This window comes from Mobula hypostoma, chromosome 23 (genome assembly GCF_963921235.1).
Source record: "Mobula hypostoma chromosome 23, sMobHyp1.1, whole genome shotgun sequence".
Lineage (NCBI taxonomy): Eukaryota > Metazoa > Chordata > Chondrichthyes > Myliobatiformes > Myliobatidae > Mobula > Mobula hypostoma.
Window position 1 is genome coordinate 16094300 of NC_086119.1, and position 23474 is coordinate 16117773.

At 48.4% G+C, this 23474-nt stretch overlaps 1 protein-coding gene across 8 annotated transcripts in view; it reads left to right on the forward strand.

The window, feature by feature from the left end:
• The window catches only part of LOC134337121 (rap1 GTPase-activating protein 2-like), a 502203-nt gene that overhangs the window by 378238 nt on the left and 100491 nt on the right, over positions 1–23474 (forward strand). Inside the window, exon 1 of one of the 8 annotated variants that reach the window (XM_063031986.1) lies at positions 16887–17058. The exons of the other annotated variants lie outside the window; for them this stretch is intronic. Coding sequence (XP_062888056.1) covers positions 17035–17058 — 24 coding nt within the window. The 5' untranslated portion in view covers positions 16887–17034. Of the gene's footprint in view, positions 1–16886; positions 17059–23474 lie in introns of those variants that run through there. 8 annotated transcript variants of the gene reach the window in all.

Consider the following 23474-nt stretch of genomic DNA (forward strand, 5'->3'; position numbering starts at 1 on the left):
GAGTGGTGAGTGCGTGGAATGGGCTCCCGGCGATGGTGGTGGAGGCAGAAATGATAGGGTCTTTTAAGAGACTCCTGGATAGGTACATGGAGCTTAGAAAAATAGAGGGCTATGGGTAATCTTAGGTAATTTCTAAAGTAAGTACATGTTCAGCACAGCATTGTGGGCCTGTATTGTTTTCTGTGTTTCTAAGAAAGACTGACAAAAAATGTGCAAAAGAAGACAAATTGTGCAAAATAAATAAATAACGGACTCTACAGATGCTGGAAATCTGAAGAAACTCATACAAAATGCTGGCAGAACTCAGCAGATCAGGCAGCATCTGTGGAAAGGAATAAAAAGTCGAATTTTGGGCTGAGACCCTTCATCAGGACCGGGAAGGAAGGGGAGAAAATGCCAGAAGGAGAAGGTGGGGGAGAGGAAGGAGTACATGCTAGAAAGTGATAGGTGAAGCCATGTGAAGGAGAAGTCTGGTGGGTTGAGGATGGGAAATTAAGTAAGAAGCTGGGAGTTGATAGGTGGAAAAGGCAAAGGTTTGAAGAAGAAGGAATCTGATAGGAGCATAGGAGAAAGTGAAGCCGGAGGGGCATGAGAGGAAGGCGATGGGCAGGCAAATAAATAATACTGAGAACATGAGTTGTAGAGTCCTTGAAAGCAAGTCTTTAGTTTGTGGAATCAGTTTAGAGTTATGGTGAGTGAAGTTCAGGAGCCTGATGGCTGTTTCTGAACATGCGTGTTGTGGGACCTCCTGCATGATGGTAGTAGCAAGAAGAGAGGGTCCTTGATAATGGATGCTGCTTTCTTATGGCAGCGTTCCATGTAAATGTGCTCAATGATAGGGAGGGCTTTGCCTGTGATGGACTGAAGTCTCTAGCATGATATCCAAACCAGTGCCTTGTACTGAAATCACTAGTTTCAGTAAGCCTCTCTTTGCCTCCCTTATCACTGACTTACCCTCACCTCCCTTCCCCTTTCCCTACAGCTCACAACATGTTTGATTTCTCTAGGAAGAAGTACAGTCGTACCTCTTCCTAGAGATGCTGCCTGGCCTGTAGGCATACTGGGGGTTCGCATGAAGTAAGTGAACCCTCTCGACTATCGGGGAGTATTTATTGCTCCTCGCATGTTTCCGGAGCAGCACTGGCCCCGGGGACATCAGCCAAGATGGTAGGGTGGTTCCAGTGGTCGATTTTCTGGGAAAAGAAAAGCGCCGCTCATGAGGGGTGGCGTTGGTGGCTGTGCATAACAGGGAGCGGATGGAGTGGAGTGCCTCGGGAAGGACCTCCTGCTAGCGGGAGACCAGCAGTCCCTTTGACCTGAGGGCTAAGAGTGTGGCTTTCCATACTGTGCCATTCTCCTTCTCTACCTGTCCATTCCCCCAGGGATTATAGCTCGTGGTCCTACTGGTCGCAATTCCCCTTGCCAGTAGATATTGGCGCAGCTCGTCACTCATAAACGAGGACCCTCTGTCACTGTGGATATAGCATGGGTATCCGAACAGAGTGAAGAGCTTGCGCAGGGCTTTTATAACTGACCTGGTAGTGGTGTCGGGGCAGGGGATGGCGAAGGGGAACCGCGAGTACTCGTCAATTATGTTAAGAAAGTACACATTGCGGTCGGTGGAGGGAAGGGGGCCCTTAAAGTCAACACTCAGTCACTCAAAGGGGCGGGTGGCCTTGATGAGTGGTGCCTTTTCGGGTCAGTAGAAGTGCGGTTTGCACTCTGCGCAGACTTGGCAGTCCCTGGTCATCATCCTGATCTCCTCAAGGGAGTAAGGCAGGTTCCGGGCTTTCACGAAGTGGAAAAGCCGGGTGACTCCCGGCTGGCAAAGGTCTACATGTAGGGCGTATAGCCGGTCGATCTGCGCGCTGGCGCATGTTCCCCGGGATAGGGCATCAGAGGGCTCGTTGAGTTTCCCAGGCCTGTACATGATGTCATAGTTGTAGGTGGAGAGATCGATTCTCCACCTCAGAATTTTATCATTTTTGATTTTGCTCCGCTGCTGATTATTAAACATGAATGCGACTGAGCGCTGGTCAGTTAGCAGGGTGAACCTTTTGACGGCAAGATAGTGCCTCCAGTGCCTTATAGCTTCCACTATGGCCTGGGCCTCTTTCTCTACCGCAGAGTGCCGAATTTCAGGGCCTTGAAGGGTACGGGAGAAGAACGCCACTGGTCTTCCTGCCTGGTTGAGGGTAGCAGCCAGCGCAAAGTCGGAGGCTTCACTCTCTACTTGGAAGGGAATGGCCTCATCCACCGCATGCATTGCTGCTTTGGCAATGTCCCCTTTTATGCGGTTGAAGGCCGCGTGGGCCTCGGCAGAGAGAGGGAATATGGTGGACTTGACCAGGGGGCGGGCCTTGTCTGCATAGTTAGAGACCCATTGGGCGTAATATGAAAAGAAGCCCAGGCACCTTTTGAGGGCTCTGAGGGTATTGGGAAGAGGGAGTTCCAACAAGGGGCGCATACGGTCGGGGTCAGGGCCAATGACTCCATTCTCCACGACACACCCAAGGATAGCAGGTCGGGTGGTCCCAAATACACACTTGTCCTTGTTATAGGTGAGGTTGAAAGATTTGGCCGCTTGGAGAAATTTTTGGAGGTTGTTGTCGTGATCCTGCTGGTCGTGACCGCAGATGGTGATGTTATCCAGATATGGGAACGTGGCCTTCAGTTGGCACTGGTCCACCATCCGGTCCATTGCCCTCTGGAAGACAGATACACCATTTGTGACACCAAAGGGGACGTGCAGGAATTGATAAAGCCTGCCGTCCGCCTCAAAGGCAGTGTAAGGGCGGTCCTCCCAGCGGATGGGAAGCTGATGGTAAGCGGATTTTAGGTCTATGGTCGAGTACACCTTGTACTGTGCTATCTGATTGACCATATCCGCGATGCGGGGTAGAGGGTACGCGTCGAGCTGCGTGAACCTATTGATGGTCTGGCTATAGTCCATGACCATCCTATTCTTCTCCCCGTTCCGAACAACCACCACCTGCGCCCTCCAAGGACTTGTGCTTGCCTCAATGACCCCCTCCCTGAGCAGCCGCTGCACCTCCGACTTAATGAAAGCTCTGTCCCCCGCGCTGTACCTCCTGCTTTTAGTTGCCACGGGTTTACAGTCAGGGGTCAGGTTGGCGAACAGCGCTGGGGGAGGGATCCTGAGGGTGGAGAGGCCGCAAGTGGTGTCGGTAGTGTGGCAGTTGCCATGATGTTGGGTGGGATGCGCAGGTCGGTGTGCGTGTGTGGTCAGTAGCGGGGTACGTGACATATCTCTACAAAACGGGATTTATGACAGTAATTGGTGGGAGGGGCCCATCATACTTCATTGTCACGCTTTTCAGGTGGCTCTGGAAGTCCAACCCCAACAGCACAGGGGCACACAGTTGAGGCAAGACCAGTAGCGTAAAGACCTGATATTCTGTGCCCTGCACCACTAGTGTCGCTACACAACCCCCCCAGATGTCTGTTGTATGCGACCTGGAGGCCATGGTGACCCTCCAACTTACCGGCCGTATCATGAGTCCACAATGCTGCACCGTGGCCGGGTGGATAAAACTCTACGTGCTGCCTGTGTCAAACAGGCAGCTTGTCCTGTGCCCCTCCACCAGGATGTCCATCATTGACCTTGCGAGCTGGTGGGGAGCGCTTTGGTCAAGGGTCACGGAAGCCAGGGTGGGGTCACTGTCTTGGTCCAGTGTGGTGGGGTGCCCTGTGAGCACCCGTTGGTCGTAGGCGGCGGGAGATGGCGCCAACCAAGATGGCCGCCCCCATGTCTCGCACGTGGTGGTGGTGTGCAGGGAAGATGGCGGCAGGCAAGATGGCGACCCCCACGTCTCGCACGTGGCACTGCACGATCCCGCTCGCGGTTTTGACTTACAGACCTTGGCGAAGTGGCCCTTCTTTCCGCAGCTGGAGCAGGTAGCTTGTCGGGCCGGGCAGCGTTTCCGGGGGTGCTTCTCCAGTCCGCAGAAGTAGCACTTCGTGGACTCACGACTGGCGGCAGCCGAGGTCGATTCGCCGGCAGGTTGTGGGGTCTGCGGCACCCACGAGGTCATCGGGGGATCGCGTGCCTGGAGAGCCTCGGAGTTATGCAGAGCGGCCTCCAACGTATCAGCCAGCTCCATCGCCGAACTTAGAGTAAGATCGGCTTTTTCCAGCAGCCGCTGGCGCACGTACACTGACCTGGTCCCCGTAACGAAGGCGTCTCTCACTAGGAGTTCTGCATGCTGCGCTGCCGTCAGCTCCTGGCAATTGCAGGCTCGCACGAGCGTCCGTAGGGCCTGGACGAACTCAGCACTCGATTCCCCGGGGCGTTGTTGCCGTGTTGCTAAACGGTGCCGAGCATAGATGCTGTTTATCGGCCGCAGGTATTGTCTTTTGAGTGTGTTCATCGCGCCGTCGTAGTTCGGCTGGTCTCTGATCAGCGAATAAACCCGTGGACTGACCCTGGAGAGTAGAACTCTGCGCTTCGCTACGGGGTCGGTCGCTTTAATCTCCTCTAGATACGCTTCGAAGCAGGCCAGCCAGAGTTCGAAAGCGTTTCCAGCTTCAGGTGTTTGCAGATTGAGGTCTAATTTTTCTGGTCTCAGGGGCTGTTCCATGTTTTAAAACGTACAGCGAATAAAATTGAAGCACCTTCAATTACTCCAAAAGACTGAGGTTTGGTAAAATACTGAAAGGCTTTTATTCACTGTACAATACGACCTCCACAGTCAGTGTCTGCCCCCGGACTGAGGGGGAGGGGCAAGGGGAACACCTTTATACAGGACTCTGTGGGAGGAGCCACAGGGGCAGTCAGCAGAGGAGTGTGTCCAGACAGGTAACCGAGTTACAACATATGTACATGGTTTACCACAAAGAGTGAATTCACAAAATGGTGGAGGAATTCAGCAGGTCAGGCACCATTTATGGGAGGATAAAAACAGTCAGCATTTTGGGCTGGAAAGGAAAGGGGAACAATCCAGAATAAGAAGGTGGGGCAAGGGGAAGAGTACAAACTGGAAGGTGATAGTGTCATGGTCCAGATCGGGGTCCCTTTAAATTTACCTTGTTTATGTTATGATCCGGACCGTTGATTCCCTGTTTTCCCGTGTCCCTCAGCTTTGGTGATTAGAGGCTGAACCGGTAGTTTATAGTCTCCGGCTTTCAGCCATTCGGCGCAGGAGCGTCTGCAAAGTCATCAAAGGTACGGTGTGCCGATGTCATCTGGCCGGAGCAAGCCTAGTCTCTGCCGAAACGAGTGCCGGTAATTCGCCCTTCCTCACCAGAGCAACTCTGTCCAGTTACCTCATCGAAGCGAGCCTGCAAAGTTTCCTCATCAAGGTGGGTCCGTCAGTTAACCCGCCGGAGAGAATCAGGAGCTGCTGTCTGCTGTTCCTGGGCCGAGTCGGGAGCTCGCCACTACCCGGAGGCTCCAAGTCAAGTCCTGGCTCCGGGGGCATTTAAGTACCAAGTCAAGTCCTGGTCCTGGCGGCATTCAAGTACCAAGCCAAATTCTGGCCCTGGTGGCTTCCAAGTTCCGAGTTAAGTCCTGGCCCTGGCGGCTTCCAAGTTCCGAGTTGAGTCCTGGCCCTGGTGGCTTCCAAGTTCCGAGTCGAATCCTGGCCCTGGCGGTCTATGATTCCTGTCCTATCCCCCCTGTCTGAATCCCTTCTCTGCCCCTCTCACCTCTAGCCCTCGTCTGCAGCCCTCGCCTGCACTTCGGTCTAGTTCTATCGCCGGAGCTAGATAGGTACTGTCTGGTGTTCTTTCGTGCTGGTCTTGTCTTGTCCTCGCCTCCGTGGGGTAAGTCAGGCCGTCTTGCCGTTGCCCAGCGGAGGGTCATGAGTTCCAGCTCTATGTCCTGTACCCAAGGGTGGGTCCCGGCTCTCTGTTCTGTGTGTGAGTCCCGGCCCTATGTCTTGTACCCAAGGAGGGGTCCCGGCTCTCTGTTCTATGTGTGAGTCCCAGCCCTATGTCCTGTTCCCAAGGAGGGGTTCCGGCTTTGTGTTCTGTGTACGTGTCCATGGTTCCAGGTACCTGCTCTCCCGAGATCGAGGCTCTGTGTTCCCATGTTCCTCCTGTCCCTAGCCCATGTCATGTCCTTGCCTGGTTCTGGGGTCTGAGCCCGAGGCAAGACCCAGGTACTGGGTCCTTGCCCAGTCTCTGGCTCTGAGTCCATACCCTACTCTTATCTCCTCTAGTTCTGGGATCCAATTCCGAGTCCTAGTCCAGATCCCTAGTCCCAGCCTAGTAGTAGTCCAGAGTCCTTGTCCAGTTCGCTACTCCTGCTCCTGCCTAGCTCTCCTGGTATGGAACAACAAACTAAATCTAAGTAACCTCACAAGATGTGTCTTGCATTTGGGTCCACCCTTGCTCCTTATGCACCCCCCCCGCCCCCCATGTGACAGATAGTGGGTTGGTGGGGCAGATGGGAATGAAGTGAGAAGCTGGGAGGTGATAGGTGGAAAAGTTAAAGGGCTGAAGAAGGAGGAATCTGATAGGAGAGGAAAGTGGAACATGGGAGAAAGGGAAGGAGGAGGGGCACCAGAGGGATGGGATGGGCAAATGAGAAGAAGGGAAAAGGCAAGGGTGAGTCAGGATGGGGAATGGAAAGAGAGAGAAGGTTCTGGGGGAAGAAATCTTGACTGTTTATTCTCCCCCATAATTGATGCCCGACCTGCTGAGTTCCTCCAGCATTTTGTGTGTGTAACTCTGGATTTCCAGCATCTGCAGAATCTCTTATGGTAATGCAAGCAAAGAGAGGATTAATGGCTGCTATAACTATCTCTTGCATTTTGTCTCCTGACATCTAATTTCCCACTCGCTTCACTCTTCACCCAGTGGGGACAGAATTGATGGCTTTCAGAGTTTTCTTTGCAAGTTGTTATTCTATCTCATCAGTTCTGGGAAGTCAGACACCATTGCCCGAGAATGGAAAAGCCTACAAAATATAGTTGATACAGCCCAGTCCGTCACAGGAAAATCCCTTCCCATCATTGGGCACCTCTACAAGGAACGCTGGCACAAGAAAATAGCATCCATCATCAAGGACCCCCACCATCCAAGTCGTGCTCTCTTCTCGCTGCTGACATCGGAAAGGAGGTACAGGAGCCTGAATGGTTACACAGTAATACATGTTCCTGAACCTGATGGTGTGGGACCTCAGGTTTCTGTACCGCCAGCTTGACAGGTAGCAGCAAGGAGCAAGCGTGGCCAGGGTGATGCAGGTCCTCGATGAAGGGTGCAAGAACCTCGGGCAGAAATTCATACATCTCTTTCCTGTAAAATCACTCCTTCAGGAGGAGTGAAATGCCCCAATACCAGACCACATCTGTAGCCTTTCAGTGGACAAAGTAGATTCCTGAGGTATTTTACTGCTGCTAGAACATTCTAATCCAGCACCAGTATTCTGGATCATAACAAGCACAAGAATTACTATAGTATTCTTTCAAATGGGTAATTTTTGAAAACAAGTGTACTCTGCAAAAGTCTCAAAGAATGTTAAAGATTTAAAGGGCAAAGATCCACTTGTTCTTTAAATCATCCAAATTGAGGTCATCGTCGACCCTACAGGAGTTTTTCCCATGGAGGAAAGATAATATCTTTACACGTAGAAACTTTTGCAGAAATACAATGAACAGAGAATTAGCAGTTCACAGTAAATCTGAGGAATACACTCAGTGGCCACTATATTAGGCACACCAGCTTGTTAATGGCACTTATCTAATCATGTGGCAGCAACTCAATGCATAAAAGCATGCAGACATGGTCAAGAGGTTCAGTTGTTGTTCAGACCAAACATCCCCCATGCTCGTGCCCACAGTAACTGAAATAATCACATGTTACAACAGTGGTGTGCAGAAGGGCATCTCTGAATGCACAACACATCAAACCTTGAAGTGAATGGGCTACAACAGCAGAAGACTACATAAAGCAGAAAGCCGCTTTGTTGGGCCACGACTGTCTCTAATAAAGTGGCCACTGAGTGTAGATAGGAGGGACTGAAGGTACCTTGATGAGCTGTTCACTGCTTTCTTTGATTTCATCTATGGTTGCCAATTTTGTCTACTTGAATTGAATCGAGTAGTCTATGACAAAGGTCCATCAATAAATCCCCATCAAAAAGAGGCCTACTTTCTTATTGATTATTCTCCTGCACAACTCTATTCCATTTTCCTGCAATCCCCTATTATCTCCCAACAAACTGCAGAGGTCATCTGTTGGTAGGCTGCGTAAACAGAAAAGTAAAACTCAAAGTCAAGCACAGTGAGTGACAGGTTTTCACAGCTGGTAGCTTGTATCAGTTCTTATACGTGCTCTGAGAGTGACATAAGCCTTCTGGACTAAATTGTCTCATTGACTCTATGTTACTCTCTGGCCAAGTGAGGGCTATACAGCTTCCACTGGCCAGTACAGAGCCAGTTTCTGCTAAAAGAAAGGAGTTGGCTGAAGAAGTGCAGGAATCAAATCCTGTAGGAACTTGTGTGGGCACATGGCCAAGTGGTTAAGGCGTTCGACTAGCGATCTGAAGGTCGTGAATTCGAGCCCCAGCCGAGGCAATGTGTTGTGTCCTTGAGCAAGGCACTTAATCACACACTGTTCTGCGACGACACTGGTGCCAAGCTGTATGGGTCCTAATGCCCTTCCCTTGGACAACATCGGTGTTGTGGAGAGGGGAGACTTGCAGCATGGGCAACTGCCGGTTTTCCATACAACCTTGCCCAGGCCTGCGCCCTGGGGAGTGAAGACTTCCCAGGCGCGATCCATGGTCTCGCAAGACTAACAGATGTCTTAAGGAACATTCACAAGGCAGATGGTCAGATAGTTCAAGTGGATTTATTTTTAGGGCTCTGCTCTCCTCACCGTCGAGGACATTTTCAAAAGGCAGTGCCTCAAGAAGGCAGCACCCATCATTAAGTATCCGCCGAGATGTGCCCTCTTCTCATTACTACCATCAAGTAAGAGGTACAGGAGTCTGAAGACCCACACTCAATGTACGTTTTATGAACAGCTTCTTCCTCCGCGCCATCAGATTTCAGAATGGTCCATGAATGCTAACACACTTATTTCTCTTTCACTCCATCCATCCTTTTATTCCAGGACTTTCTTTCCATGTCAGGTAAAGTTGTATCATAGTGTGGAGAAAGTAACACATTGCTCAGGTTGGGAAAATGTTGCAGCTCCGTTTTACAGTGCGGTTTGCAGTCGACCTTTGTGGCAGCGCGAAATGTAAAGATTACCAACTGCTATTCCAGTCAAGTTGGATGCTCATCTGTATGACATGCGATGTCCTGCTTTTGATGATGGTGACCGATTGCAGTGTCTCAAAGTGAGTAGTACCACGTTTAGTGATCCGTCAGTGTGAAGAGCACTCTAAGTAGGATCAGAGAAGATGCAGAAAGTTGTAACCGCAGCCAGCTCCATCATGGGCACGAGTCGCCCAGCACCTTCAAAAGGTGACCCCTCAAGAGGGTGGTGCCCATCATTCAGGACATGCCCTCTTCTCATTGCTACCATCAAAGAGGTACAGGAGCCTGAAAACACACACTCAATCTTTCAGAAACAGCTTCCCATAGGACCATCATTTCCATGGTCCTGATCAATAAGCTACAGAACCTGAGCCTCTGTACCTCCCTCTGCAATTGGATCCTCGACTTTTTAACCGGAAGACCACAGTCTGTGCGGATTGGTAATAATATCTCCTCTTCGCTGACAATCAACACTGGTGCACCTCAGGGATGTGTGCTTAGCCCACTGCTGTACTCTCTCTATACCCATGACTGTGTGGCTAGGTATAACTCAAATGCCATCTATAAATTTACTGATAATACAGCCATTGTTGGCAGAATCTCAGATGGAGACGAGAGGACATACAGGAGTGAGATACGCCAACTAGTGGAGTGGTGCTGCAGGAGCAAATTTGCACTCAACGTCAGTAAGACCAAAGAGCTGGTTGTGGACTTCAGAAAGAGTAAGACAAGGGAACATGAACCTATCCTCATGCAGGGATCAGAAGTGGAGAGCAAGATCCTGGGTGTCAAGATCTCTGAGAATCTAGCCCTTTTCCAGCATATCAATGCAGCTATAAAGAAGGCAAGACAGCGACTATACTTCATTAGGAGTTTGAGGAGATTTGGTTTGTCGCCTAAAACACTCGAAAACTTCTATAGATGTACCATGGAGACCATTCTGACAGGCTGCATTACTGTCTGGTATGGGGGAGGGGGAGGAGGGTACTACACAGGATCGAAAGAAGCTGCAGAAAGTTGTAAAAAATTGGTCAGCTCCATCTTGGGTACTAGCCTCCGTAATATCCAAGACATCTCAAGGAAGGTGGCATCCATTATTAAGGACCCCCATCACCCAGTTCATGCCCTCTTATCATTGTTACACTTTAAAAAAAAATTTCTGTTTTTGCACTATTTTTAATTTAACTAGTTAATATACATATATATACTAACTGTACTTGATTTACTTACTCAACTTTTTCTATATTATCATGTATTGCATTATGCTGCTGCCACTCAGATAACAAATTTCACAAAATATGCCGGTGAAATTAAACCTGATTCTGATTGTGATTCTTCCCCTCCACCATCAGATTTCTGAATGGCCAATGACCCCATGATCACTACCTCACAATATTTTCCTCTCTTTTTGCACAACTTATTTAATTATATATATTTTATTGTAATTTGTCGTATTTTAAATTATTATGCATTGCATGCACTGCTGCTGCAAAACAACAAATTTCACGATATATGCCTGTGACTTAAACCTGATTCTGATTCTGAAATATCTGCTGTAATTCCCAACGCAAGCAAGACCGTGTCCTCAGCCCACTCGCGGTTAGTAAAACTGCAGGAGGTCTGTAAGTAGCTTTAGTGCATTTTTCCTATAAAGCTGCTGCCTCTCAACTCCAGCAGCCCCAGTTTAATCTAAATCCCCAGTACTATCTGCAAGGAGTGTGAACATTCACTCTGTGACCGATCTGTTTCCTCTGGGTGCTCTGGTTTCAATGTTCAAAGTAAAGTTATTTACTTTTGCTTTTCAGGGAGAAAGAGAGCCTGTGGTATGTCGAACACTGGGTGAACGCGTAGTCTTGGGGGTACTGCAAGTCTGTGTCTTTGCTGTTGCTTTACTGCACGCTTGAGTGCTCGGTAGCGGATGCTGATGCTTTTTTTTTGCTAGTGGGGGAAGGGAGGATCATTGCTTGCTGCTGCTTACGTGCGGGAGGGAAGGGAGTGGGGGGGACTTTGGGGTTCTAACGTTTAACTGTAATTCATTCTTTGGGGGCACTCCTCTGTTTTCGTGGATGATTGCAAAGAAAAAGAATTTCAGGATATATATTGTACACATTTCTCTGACATTAAATGTACCTTTGAAACTTTGAATTATCTAAGTACTTATATGTCACCACATACTACCCTGAGATTCATTTTCCGGTAGGCATTCACAGTAGAACAATGAAGAACAATAGAATCAATGAAAACCTACACACAAAGACTGACAACCAATCTGCAAAAGAAAACAAACTCTGCAAATATTTTTTATAAATAATTAAATAAATAGTACTCAGAACATGAGTTGTGGGTCCTTGAAGTGCGTCCACAGGTTGTGTTCATTGTTGAGATGAGTGAAGTTATTCACACTTGTTCAGGAGCCTGATGGTTGATGGGTAATAAAGGTTTAATATCACTGGCACATGTCACAAAATTTGTTGTTATGCAGCAGCTGTACAGTGCAATACATAATAAAAGTGGTTAATTACAGGAAGAAGTATGAATATATATATTTTTAAGTTAAATTAAATAAGTAGTGCAAGAAGAGAAAAAAGGTAGTGAGGTAGTATTCGTGGGTTCAATGTCCATTCAGAAATCTGACGGCAGAGGGGAAGAAGCTGTTCTTGAATCACTGAGTGTGTGTCTCAGGATCAGAATGAGAATCAGGTTTATTGTCACTGGCACGTGTCTTGAAATTTGTTAACTTAGCAATGTATAATACAGAAGAAAAATATAACAAATAAATCAATCAATCAATTACAGTATACATATACTGAATAGATTAAAAATCATGGAAAAAACTGAAAAAATATATATATTTAAAAGGTGAGGTAATGTTCATGGGTTCAACGTTCATTTAGGAATCGGACGGCAGAGGGGAAGAAGCTGTTCCTGAATTGCTGAGTGTGTGCCTTCAGGCTTCTATACCTCCTGCCTGATGGTCACAGTGAGAAAAGGGCATGCCCTGGGTGCTGGAGGTCCGTAATAATGGACGCTGCCTTCCTGAGACACCGCTCCCTAAAGATGTCCTAGGTACTTTGTAGGCTAGTGCCCAAGATGTAGCCGACTAACTTTACAACCCTCTGCAGCTTCTTTCAGTCCTGTTCAGTAGCCACCCCGCCCTACCCCAGACAGTGATACAGCCTGTCAGAGTGCTCTCCATGGTATATCTATAGAAGTTTTTAAGTGTATTTTTTGACATACCAAATCTCTTCAAACTCCTAATAAAGTATAGCTGCTGTCTTGCCTTTATAACTACATCAGTATGTTGGGACAGGGTTAGATCCTCAGAGATCTTGACAAACAGGAACTTGAAGCTGCTCACTCTCTCCACTTCTGATCCCTCTACCTGAGAATTGGTACGTTTTCCTTTGTTTTACCCTTCCTGAAGTCCACAATCAGCTCTTTCATCTTACTGATATTGAGTGTCAGGTTGTTGCTGTGACACCACTCCACCAGTTGGCATATCTCGCTCCTGTACGCCCTCTCATCACAATCTGTGAGATTCTACCAACAATGGTTGTATCATCAGCAAATTTATAGATGGTATTTGAGCTATACCTAGCCACACAGTCATGGGTATAGAGAGAGTAGAGCAGTGGGCTAAGCACACATCCATGAGGTGCACCAGTATTGATTGCCAGCGAGGTTGAGATGTTATCACTAATCCGCACAGACTGTGGTCTTCCGGTTAGAGAGTCGAGAATCCAATTGCAGAGGGAGGTGGAGAGGCCCAGGTTCTGTAGCTTCTCAATCAGGATTGTGGGAATGATGGTACTAAATGCTGATCTATAGTCAATGAACAGCGTCCTGATGTAGGTGTTTGTGTTGTCCAGATGGTTTAAAGCCATGTGGAGAGCCAATGAGTTTGCATCTGCCGTTGACCTATTGTGGCGATAGGCAAATAGCAATAGGTCCAGGTCCTTGCTGAGGCAGGAGTTCAGTCAAGTCATGACCAACTTCTCAAAGCATTTCATCACTGTAGATGTCTTCAGGCTCCTATACCTCTTCTCTATTGATAGCAATAAGAAGAGGGCATGTCGTGGGTTATGAGGGTCCTTAATGATGGATACCACCTTTTTTGAGGCATCGCTCCTCCAATATATCCTGGATGCTGGTGAGGCTAGAGCCCATGATGGAGCTGACTGAGTTCACAACTTTCTGCAGTTTATTTTGATCCTGAACATGGTGGTGTGGGACCTAAGGCTCCTGGATATCCTGCCAGAGGTAGTAGTGAGAAGAGAGCATGGTTTCCCTCCTCAGCCCAGTGATGTGCAGCTTGTGAAGTCAATTGACCACAGTAAATTGTTTCTACTGTGTAGGTGTGAGTGTGACCATTGGACAATAGCACTGGTCCAGACCCAGGTGGAGTAGGAAACCATGAAACGAATCCTAATGATTGCATCTCTTCTCTCATCAACTTTCACCTTGAAAATAATTTTCACCTCAATTTGCTGAAAGAGGAAAAGCAAAAGGAAGAATTTAAATGCTCTTGGTAAAATTCACTGGCTTTAGCAATGAGATCCCAGGATCCGAATTTGGTTCATTATTGCCACATAGAGTGAAAAGCTTTTGTGTTTCAAGCCATCAAGACATATCATGCCATGCATAATTACAGCAGAAATAGAACAGAATGCAGAATATAGTATGCAGTCACAGAGAAGGTGTGGTGCAGAGAGACAGCTAAAGTGCTCCTTCAGCCATTAATCTTCTCCACCTATCTGCTCCCAGCTCCTTACTACAGTCTCCTTCTCCCACCCACTGCCCACCTTCTCCTCACCTGGTCTCCTTTCCAGTCCTGATGAAGGATCTCAGCCGGAAATGCTGCCTGAGTTGCTAAGTTTCTCCAGCACTTTGTGCGTGTGCTGCTCAGGGTTACCAGCATCTCAGGAATCTCTTGTTTTCACCTTTTTCATATGACAGGTCCTGTGTGATAGTAACAGGATAGAAGCTGTCCTTGAATTTGATGGTATTTTATAGACATAGAAAAGTACAGCACAGAAACAAGTCTTTTGGCCCATCTAGTCCATGCCAAACCATTTAAAGTGCCTACTCCCTGCATCAGGACCATAGCCCTCCACACCCCTACCATCCCTCTACCTAGTCAAACTCCTCTTAAACATTGAAATCAAGCTCACGTGCATCACTTCTGCTGTAGCTCATTACACACTCCCACAACCCTCGGGGTGAAGAAGTTTCCCCTCATGTTCCCCTTAAACTTTTCACCTTTCGTCGTTAATCCATGAGCTTTAGTTGTAGTTCCACCCAACCTCAGTGGAAAAAGCCACCTTGGATTTACCCTATCTATACCCCTCATAATTTTCTATACCTCCATCAAATCTCCTCTCAATCTTCCACGTTCCAAGTCCTAACCTATTCAATCTTTCATTATAACTCAGGTCCTCCAGATCTGGCAACATCCTTGCCAATTTTCTCTGTACTCTTTCAACCCTATTTACATCTTTCCTGTAGATAGGTGACCAGAACAGTACACAATACTCCAAATTAGACCAGACTATCGTTTTATACAACTTCAAAGATATTCTCTCAAGCTTTGTATCTTCTACCCAACAGGAGAGGGGAGAAGAGGAATAACCCAGGGCGTGAGTGCTCTTTGATGATGTTAGCTGCTTTTCCAAGGCAGTGAGGTGTGGGTAGAGTTGATGGTGGAGATGTTGGTTAGGTTATCTTCAAAACCCTCTGCAATTTTTTGCATTCCTGAGCGGGGCAGTTACCATGCCAAGCTGTGATGCATTCAGATAGGAGTCTTTCTATGGTGCATCTATAAAAGCTGGTGTGGGTCAATGGCACCTGCTCCACCCACTGTGTCATATGCTTCTTGTGTTATGATATAATTCTTGGGAGATTAATAATTTATTGGGAGCACGTCACCTCTATCAACAGATTGTGGTAACATGCAATTCTATGTATGTTTTCCTCGTCTCAATCAGCGGGCAGTTTGCGCGTTTAACTTACTGTCACTTTCCCAGCCAGTTCTCCAATAGGTTAACATTTGAGGGGAAAAAAAAATTACCACAGGGAAGTCAGCTTCAGGGAAGAAGAGAAAGATCTTCCATTATGCCCAGAAAACGGCAAAACAGGCTGAGGAAATGGGGTTTTACAGCTCGTGCCGCTAGCTGACAGAGTCGAGCAGGGGAGATCTCCGCAAGAGACCATGAGGCTCAAGGCTAGAGGAGCAGGTTGGGCTATTCAGGCCATCCAGTCTGCTCTGCCACTCAGAGTGTTTCTTCAACCCCATTCTCTCACCATCTTCCCATAACCCTTAATCCCCTTACCAATCAAAAACCTACCAATCTCTGCACCTTTGAAACAGGTTGTGCAGGGTGTGGAGAGGGAGGGGCCTAGGAAAAGAGAGACTGACAAAAAGAGAGAGTGAAAACAAAGTAGGGAAGAGAGAGAAGGTAGAGAAATAAGGGAGAAGTGGGAAGGAGAGAGAGAAATGGTAAGGAGGGGAGAGTGAGAAATAGAGTGGGGGTTGGAGAGAGAGCTGGAGGGAAAGGATGGGGAGAGCAGTGGAAAGAGATGGGGAGAAAGAATGGTGGGGGAGAGGTGGAAATGGAAAACAGGTGGGGAAAGAGAAGAAAGGAAGTGATGGAGGGTGAGAGTGTGAAAGCAAGAGAATTAGAGAGAGGGATGGAGAGAGAAAGGGACTGTCAGAAAGGGGGATGAGCAGAGGTGAGAAAGATAGGAGAGAGAGAATGAAAGAGAAATGGGCGTGAATCTTACAAACTGGATGTGCAGCGTGTGCAATTCACTGCTGTAAGCTGCTGTTTAAGGAATGACACAGACCCTTGTGGGCAGACGTGTTCAGTCATGCGAGGAGTAAACAGGCTTACCTGAAATGAAATGGGTAGGAAGAGGGTTACGTTTAGCACGAACACGGCAGGCTCAATTAGTCTAAGTGGCTGTCTCCGTGCTGCAGTGCAGCTGATAGTAATTCAATGTAAAAAGAACACTTCAGTAATCGAGGGAATTAAATCCTTTCACATTTACAAATCAATTTCCGAGTTAGACAAAAACAAAGTTTTTTCTCTCATTCTGGAGTTTAGTCGACTCTATGGTGAATCTTCTTTTTTTCTCATTCTGGAACCGTGTAAGGAGTTTGTATGCTTTCCCCGTGATACGTGGGTTTCCTCCGGGTGCCCCGAGGTTAATTGGGTGTAATTGGGCGCCGCGGGCCGGACGTTCCTGTTACCGCGCTGTATCTCGAAAATGTATATTTAAAAAACAAAAAAAAAGCACAACGAGAGGCTTGTACTGTAGCTGGGAACATGGGGAGGAGCAGCTCAGGGTGACATCCCTACCTGTGATCAGCCGCCTCAGCTACAGCACGCACACACTCACGCCTAACCACCAATGTTGTCTGTGATTTTCGAAGCTTTGTCAGTGTGGATAAGTATGGATTAAATTACAACCGGGCAGTTTGTACCGCGCTTGTTCCATTGTGACAAACCGACAGCAGCGTTTGAATTGTAGCCGGTGGGGTGGGGGGAATACTAACTGCAGCCCGACGCTCCACTTCCTGCACAACCTGTTCCAAAGGTGTAGTTCCACTCTTCCGCAGGCGGGCTATAAAGTCCGGGCAGCGGAGCCCCACGCAGGACAACGAGCAAACGTGACTTAGGGGCTGGGTGTGCGTAACCCAAGTCCGCGGTCTCTCTCTCTCTCTCCGCTCCTCCGCGCAACCCGCAGTCTCAAAAGAGGGATCATGAGGGCTTGATCTTTTGCTGTTGAGACGCTTTTGTCCAAGATGATCCCGATGCTGAGGAGCGCAGTAAGTACGGGGAAAGTTTCGGAGTGGTTAATTAGTGTGGGAGTAGCAGAGCTGTAATGCAGCCAATGGCTTCTAGAATAAAGTGACGACTTCTCTCATTTTGAAAGTTGGGGGTGATGGGAGCAATTACTGAGGGATTTGGAGAAGCGTAATGAATAGTGGGGAAATCTGACTGAGTTTAAACCAGCCTCCGCAGTCAACAGGTTCATTTGCCTCCAGCGCATTGACGGTAACGCAGATTGAAAGTCTGTAATTGAAAGTGTGATTTGACAGATGTATATCTGCCTGGTTCTTGAGTACTGAATACACTGCCTCAGCTGTCAGGTCTGGTGAGGTGTGCTGCCTTGTTACTGGTGAACTCCATGGGACCTTAACTAATGATATAAGCAAAGGTGAAACTTGCATTTCTGTAGCCCCTTACACAATGTCAGTATGTCCCAAAGAGCCCCACAGAAAAGCAGGCAATCAATTTGTAGCCGAGTTGCTGTAAAAAGAATTTTGACAATAATTTGACTGGGGTTCCATCGTTCTCCTGGTTTTGTATCTACTCTGCGTGTAGTCACTTAGATGGAGCCTGCCTGTCGGAGGAGACTTCAGATGATGTCTGTGACAATTGGCTCCAGGTTACCCACTTGGTCATAGTTAAGGTAGCCTCACTGTCTAGTTTGCTGGGGGCAGATTACACAGGACAACAAATTTTTTTGAAAGTGTTGCTTCCTCATTTTGTTTATGGTAGACAGTTTGAAGCTGAACACAAGTATAATTTCAGGCTAATAGTATCACGTAGAAATTTGGAGAAACAAGAAGTTAACTTTCATTGAATATAATGTCTTTAATTGCATAATGGTGCTGATGTTTTGCAATAGTTCAACCAAGCTAAAAATGTTTTGTTGGTGATTTTCATTCGTACTCAGTGTCTGAGGGTTCTCGCTTAAGTGTCCAGCAATAATCAGCCAGCGCTGATGGATTCCAGTTGCCCTGAAACCGTTTCTCCATAACTGCATTGTTCTGGTGAAACCTGTCACCATGCTTATTCACAGACAGTGCCAAGATTTGTGGGGAAGGATCTAAATGGGAATGCAGAAAATGAATCTTTAGTGGCATTTTGCACTTCATGGCTTTGTATGCTTGAAGCACATTGTCAACAAGCTGCCCATAGTTCGGTGCTCTGCCAAGAAAATTGTCAACAACATCCTTGAATGCCTTCCATGCACTTTTAGTCAGTCCCACTAGAAGTTCTTCGATTTGCCTGTCAATAATGACCTGTTTGATTCGTGGACCAACAAAAATGCCTTCCTTAATCTTGGCATCAGTTATTCTGACTTGAATTGTGAATGAAAATAACAAATATAGGCAAATTCAAAAAATCAGCGCGTGATAGCGTAATTTCATGGTGATTTTCATGACCAGCAGCCCAAACTCCATAAGATACACCCAAAAGTATTCAGGAAGCAAAACCATTGTTGTCCAGTGTTATCAGGCCTTTGAACTCTGGGTGTGAGAGAGCTAGGCCGTGGAATCCCAAGAGTGTAAACACACACACACACACACACACACACACACACACACACACACACACACACACACACACACACACACACACACACTTGTTCCCAATGGAAGGCTGTATGATTATAGCACTCGTCTGCAGTCTACTGCTGACAAATGGCTACATACCTCATCAAAGTCATAGAGTACTACAGCGCAGAAACTGGCCCTTTGGCCCATCTAGTCTATGTTAGTGTGTCTAGTCTCATAGACCTACACCTGGACCATAGCCCTCCATACCACTCCCATCCAAGTCTTCATTCAAGCTTCTCCTAGATGTTTAGATTGAACCTGCATCCCTCGCTTCTGCTGGCAGTTCACCCACTCTCTCGTTGCCTTCAGGGTGAAGAAATCCACCCCCCCAGGCTTCCATTAAACATTTCACCTTTCCCCTCTGCTCTCACCCATCCCCAGTGGGAAGAGCCTGCTTGCTCCTTGCCGCTTGTTACGCCGCTGGCGTTTAGGGCAGCAGTGAAGGCCCTCCATCTTGTGGCAGTGTTCCGGGCTTCCTTCATCGTGTCAGTGGCTTCCTCTCGGTTTCCACTGCTGTCAGACATGCAGCTCCCGTGGGGTGGGGGCGACTCAGAAGATTCTTCACTGCTGTTTATGTAACAATTCTGTTTTAATAAGTCAGGGCTGCTAGCCCTGAGCAGAGCCCCTAAACCTGGAGGACCAGTGGACCACTTTTCCCTGAATAAGTCATTGGAACTTGACACCACGTCAAAGGGTTGGGTTTCATTGCCACTGTGTTAGAACCACTGTTCCCGCTCTGTACAGGTGCGCATGAACTCAAATGATTAGTTTTATATTATGTTAACAGACATCCCACCCTGCAAAAACTCATTTCAGGGATGTAGCACCCTCGCCCCCTGCAACCACATGCCCCCCCCCCTGCCCCCGCCAGTCGACCTCCAAGGATATATGTAATACTTTGTTTTGTGATTCTGTCTAATCTGTAAACCAAGTTGGGTATATGCAGAAAATAGTAGTCATAGTCATACTTTATTGATCCCTGGGGAAATTGGTTTTCGTTACAGTTGCACCATAAATAATAAATAGTAATAAAACCATAAATAGTTAAATAGTAATATGTAAATTACACCAGGAAATAAGTCCAGGACCAGCCTATTGGCTCAGGGTGTCTGACCCTCCAAGGGAGGAGTTGTAAAGTTTGATGGCCACAGGCAGGAATGACTTCCTATGACGCTCTGTGTTGCATCTCCGTGGAATGAGTCTCTGGCTGAATGTACTCCTGTGCCCAACCAGTACATTATGTAGTGGATGGGAGACATTGTCCAAGATGGCATGCAACTTAGACAGCATCCTCTTTTCAGACACCACCGTCAGAGAGTCCAGTTCCATCCCCACAACATCACTGGCTTCACGAATGAGTTTGTTGATTCTGTTGGTGTCTGCTACCCTCAGCCTGCTGCCCCAGCACACAACAGCAAACATGATAGCACTGGCCACCACAGACTCGTAGAACATCCTCAGCATCGTCCGGCAGATGTTAAAGCACCTCAGTCTCCTCAGGAAATAGAGACGGCTCTGACCCTTCTTGTAGACAGCCTCAGTGGTCTTTGACCAGTCCAGTTTATTGGACTGGATTGGACATATTAATGTAAATATGACATTAAAATATGTACTTATTATATTATCATGTTTATTCTATTACAACTTTAAGCAAGTCTACAGGGAGTTTAGCCTCATCATGAAGGACATCAATAAATAGAGTAGCTCTTTAGCAGCCAGCCAGCTAGTTTAAATAACGTTAGCTACGCTAATGAACGAATGACACCTGTTAAACTCACCTCAACATGTCTTTTACATTTTAACCCACCATGGGCAATAGAAAAGTCACTGTTGCAAACAGTGCAGCGAGCAACACTGTCATTATTTTTGAAGTCGACTGTAAAGCCCACCCACAGGGAAAACTGATAGGTCTACCTAGCAGGGGACCCCAACCTTTTTTGCACCACGGACCGGTTTAATACAGGTGCATATTCCTTTATCTGAAATCCAAAAAGCTCCGAAAAACGAAGTTTTTTTGCCAACAGCTGACGTCACTGAGGTGTGATGTGGCGACACTAGCAGAGGCCACCCGACGTCAGTTGTGGCTCAGCGCTCGTACTTGTTACACGTGCATTTGCTGTTCGCTGATATTTTGTGTTCACTGCTGACTTTGTGTTTAATTTCACTGTGAAAATGTCAAAAAGAGCTGCAGATACCTCTATGGGTAACAATGAGAAAAAGAGAAGGGGAAGCATCTATCATTATCAATAACGCAGAAAGTGGAGTTACTGCAGAAGCTTGATCGTGGTGTGTCTGTGCGGCGTCTTATGAAGAAAATAGTGTCAGAACTGCCACTGTATATGATTTAAATAAACAAAGACAAATTACTGAAGTTTTACAGTGACAGTGACATTCTACATATATTCTGATAAATTATTTACCATGTGTTTGATTTGGTTCATTTGAAGCTGTATATTTTTATGTTTTATTGAATGTTTTTGTTGGAAATAATACAGTATAACAACTATTTACATAGTATTGTAGCGGTGTGCTACACACAGCGCTGGAATAACCACACGGAGTCGGTGAGTTAGAGTTGCGATGAAAGAGATTTATTCAAACTTCGCAGCCTGCTTTAAAGCCTTCCCGTTCCCACCCTCCCTGGGGCGGGACTGCTGTGGGGAATGCATATTCCCAGACCCTTTCCACGCGCGAGATTTTCCCCCTGATGGTGAAGATGGCCTGGCGCCCTTTCTGGGGCCGGCCCTCTGCCTGCACGCGCTGTTGTGAGCCGGTTCGTGGGTGCCAGAAAGTGGGTCGCCACATAACCGCCCCCCCCTCCCCCGAACCGGTGACACCTCCCCCAATGTCCACAGTCTGGATCGGCCTCTGTTTGGGAGGTCTGCCCCTGCGCCGCGGTGCCTGAGACTGGACCGGCTGCGCCAAGTCCACATGGGCCGGTTTGAGTCGGTCCACCGTGAAAACCTCCTCTTTCCCCCCAATGTCCAGCACGAACGTGGACCCGTTGTTCCTGATCACCTTAAACGGCCCCTCGTAGGGCCGCTGTAGCGGTGCTCGGTGTCCGCCCCATCGTACAAAAAGAAACTTACAGTTCTGCAGGTCTTTGGGTACGCAGGTCGGGCTCTGTCCGTGCTGTGAAGTGGGGATGGGGGCCAGGTTACCGAGCCTCTCCCGTAGTCTCTCCAGGACTGCTGTGGGTTCTTCCTCTTACCCCCTTGGGGCTGGTATGAACTCTCCTGGGACTACCAGGGGTGCGCCGTACACCAACTCGGCCGACGAGGTGTGCAGATTCCGAGCAGGACCCAGGGAAGCTCGTCCACCCAGTTAGGCCCCTCCAGGCGGGCCATGAGAACCGATTTCAGGTGACGGTGGAAGCGCTCCACTAGTCCGTTCAACTGTGGGTGGTAGGCAGTTGTGTGGTGTAGCTGCGATCCTGAAAGGCTGGCCATAGCCGACCACAGGCTGGAGGTGAACTGGGCACCCCTGTCGAAGGTAATGTGGGCCGGTACCCCAAAGCGGGCTACCCAGGTTGCGATCAGTGCTGGGGCGCAGGATTCGGAGGTGGTGTCGGTGAGCGGGACTGCATCTGGCCATCTCATGAACCGGTCTACCATAGTTAGGAGGTACCGCGCTCCTCGTGACACTGGCAGGGGCCCCGCGATATCCACATGGATGTGGTCGAACCTCCGGCGGGTGGGTTCGAACCGCTGCGGCGGAGCCTTGGTGTGCTGCTGCACCTTGGCCGTTTGGCACTGCATGCACGATTTGGCCCATTCACTGACCTGCTTACGAAGTCTATGCCACACGAACCTGTTGGAGACCAGCTGGACGGTTGTCCTGATGGAGGGGTGCGCTAAGTTGTGAATGGACTCGAAAACCCGCCGGCGCCAGGCTGCTGGGACGACGGGGCGGGGTTGGCCGGTAGCAACGTCACATAGTAGGGTCCTCTCACCTGGGCCTACGGGGAGGTCTTGGAGCTGCAAACTGGAGACTGCAGTCCTGTAACTGGGGATCTCAGCGTCTGCCTGCTGTGCCTCTGCCAGCGCTGCATAGTCCACCCCCTGGGACAGGGCCTGTATGGTAGGTCTGGAAAGCGCGTCCGCCACGACGTTGTCCTTTCCAGAGACATGCCGGATGTCCATCGTGTACTCGGAGATGTAGGACAGATGTCGCTGCTGGCGGGACGACCAGGGGTGGGACACCTTCATGAACGCAAAGGTAAGCGGTTTGTGGTCCGTGAACGTGGAGAAGGGCCTACCTTCTAAGAAGTACCTGAAATGCCGGATTGCCAGGTATAGTGCCAATAGCTCCCGGTCGAAAGCACTGTATTTGAGTTCAGGTGGTCGTAGGTGTTTGCTGAAGAACACCAGCAGTTGCCAGCGACCCTCGATGAGTTGTTCCAGCACTCCACCGACCGCTGTGTTGGATGCGTCCACCGTGAGGGCAGTAGGAACGTCAGTTCTGGGGTGCACTAGCATCGCGGCGTTTGCCAAGGCTTCTTTGGTTTTAACGAAAGCGGTTGCGGCCTCTTCGTCCCAGGTAATGTCCTTGCCCCCCGACATTAGAGTGAACAGGGGTCGCATGGTTCAGGCTGCTGAGGGGAGGAAACGGTGGTAGAAATTCACCATACCCACGAATTCCTGCAGGCCTTTGACTGTGTTAGGTCGGGGGAAGTGGCAGACCGCGTCTACCTTGGCGGGCAGAGGGGTTGCCCCGTCTTTAGTAATCCTGTGGCCCAGGAAGTCAATGGTGTCGAGTCCGAACTGGCATTTGGCTGGGTCGATTGTAAGGCCGAATTCGCTCAGGCGGGAGTAGAGCTGGCGGAGGTGGGACAG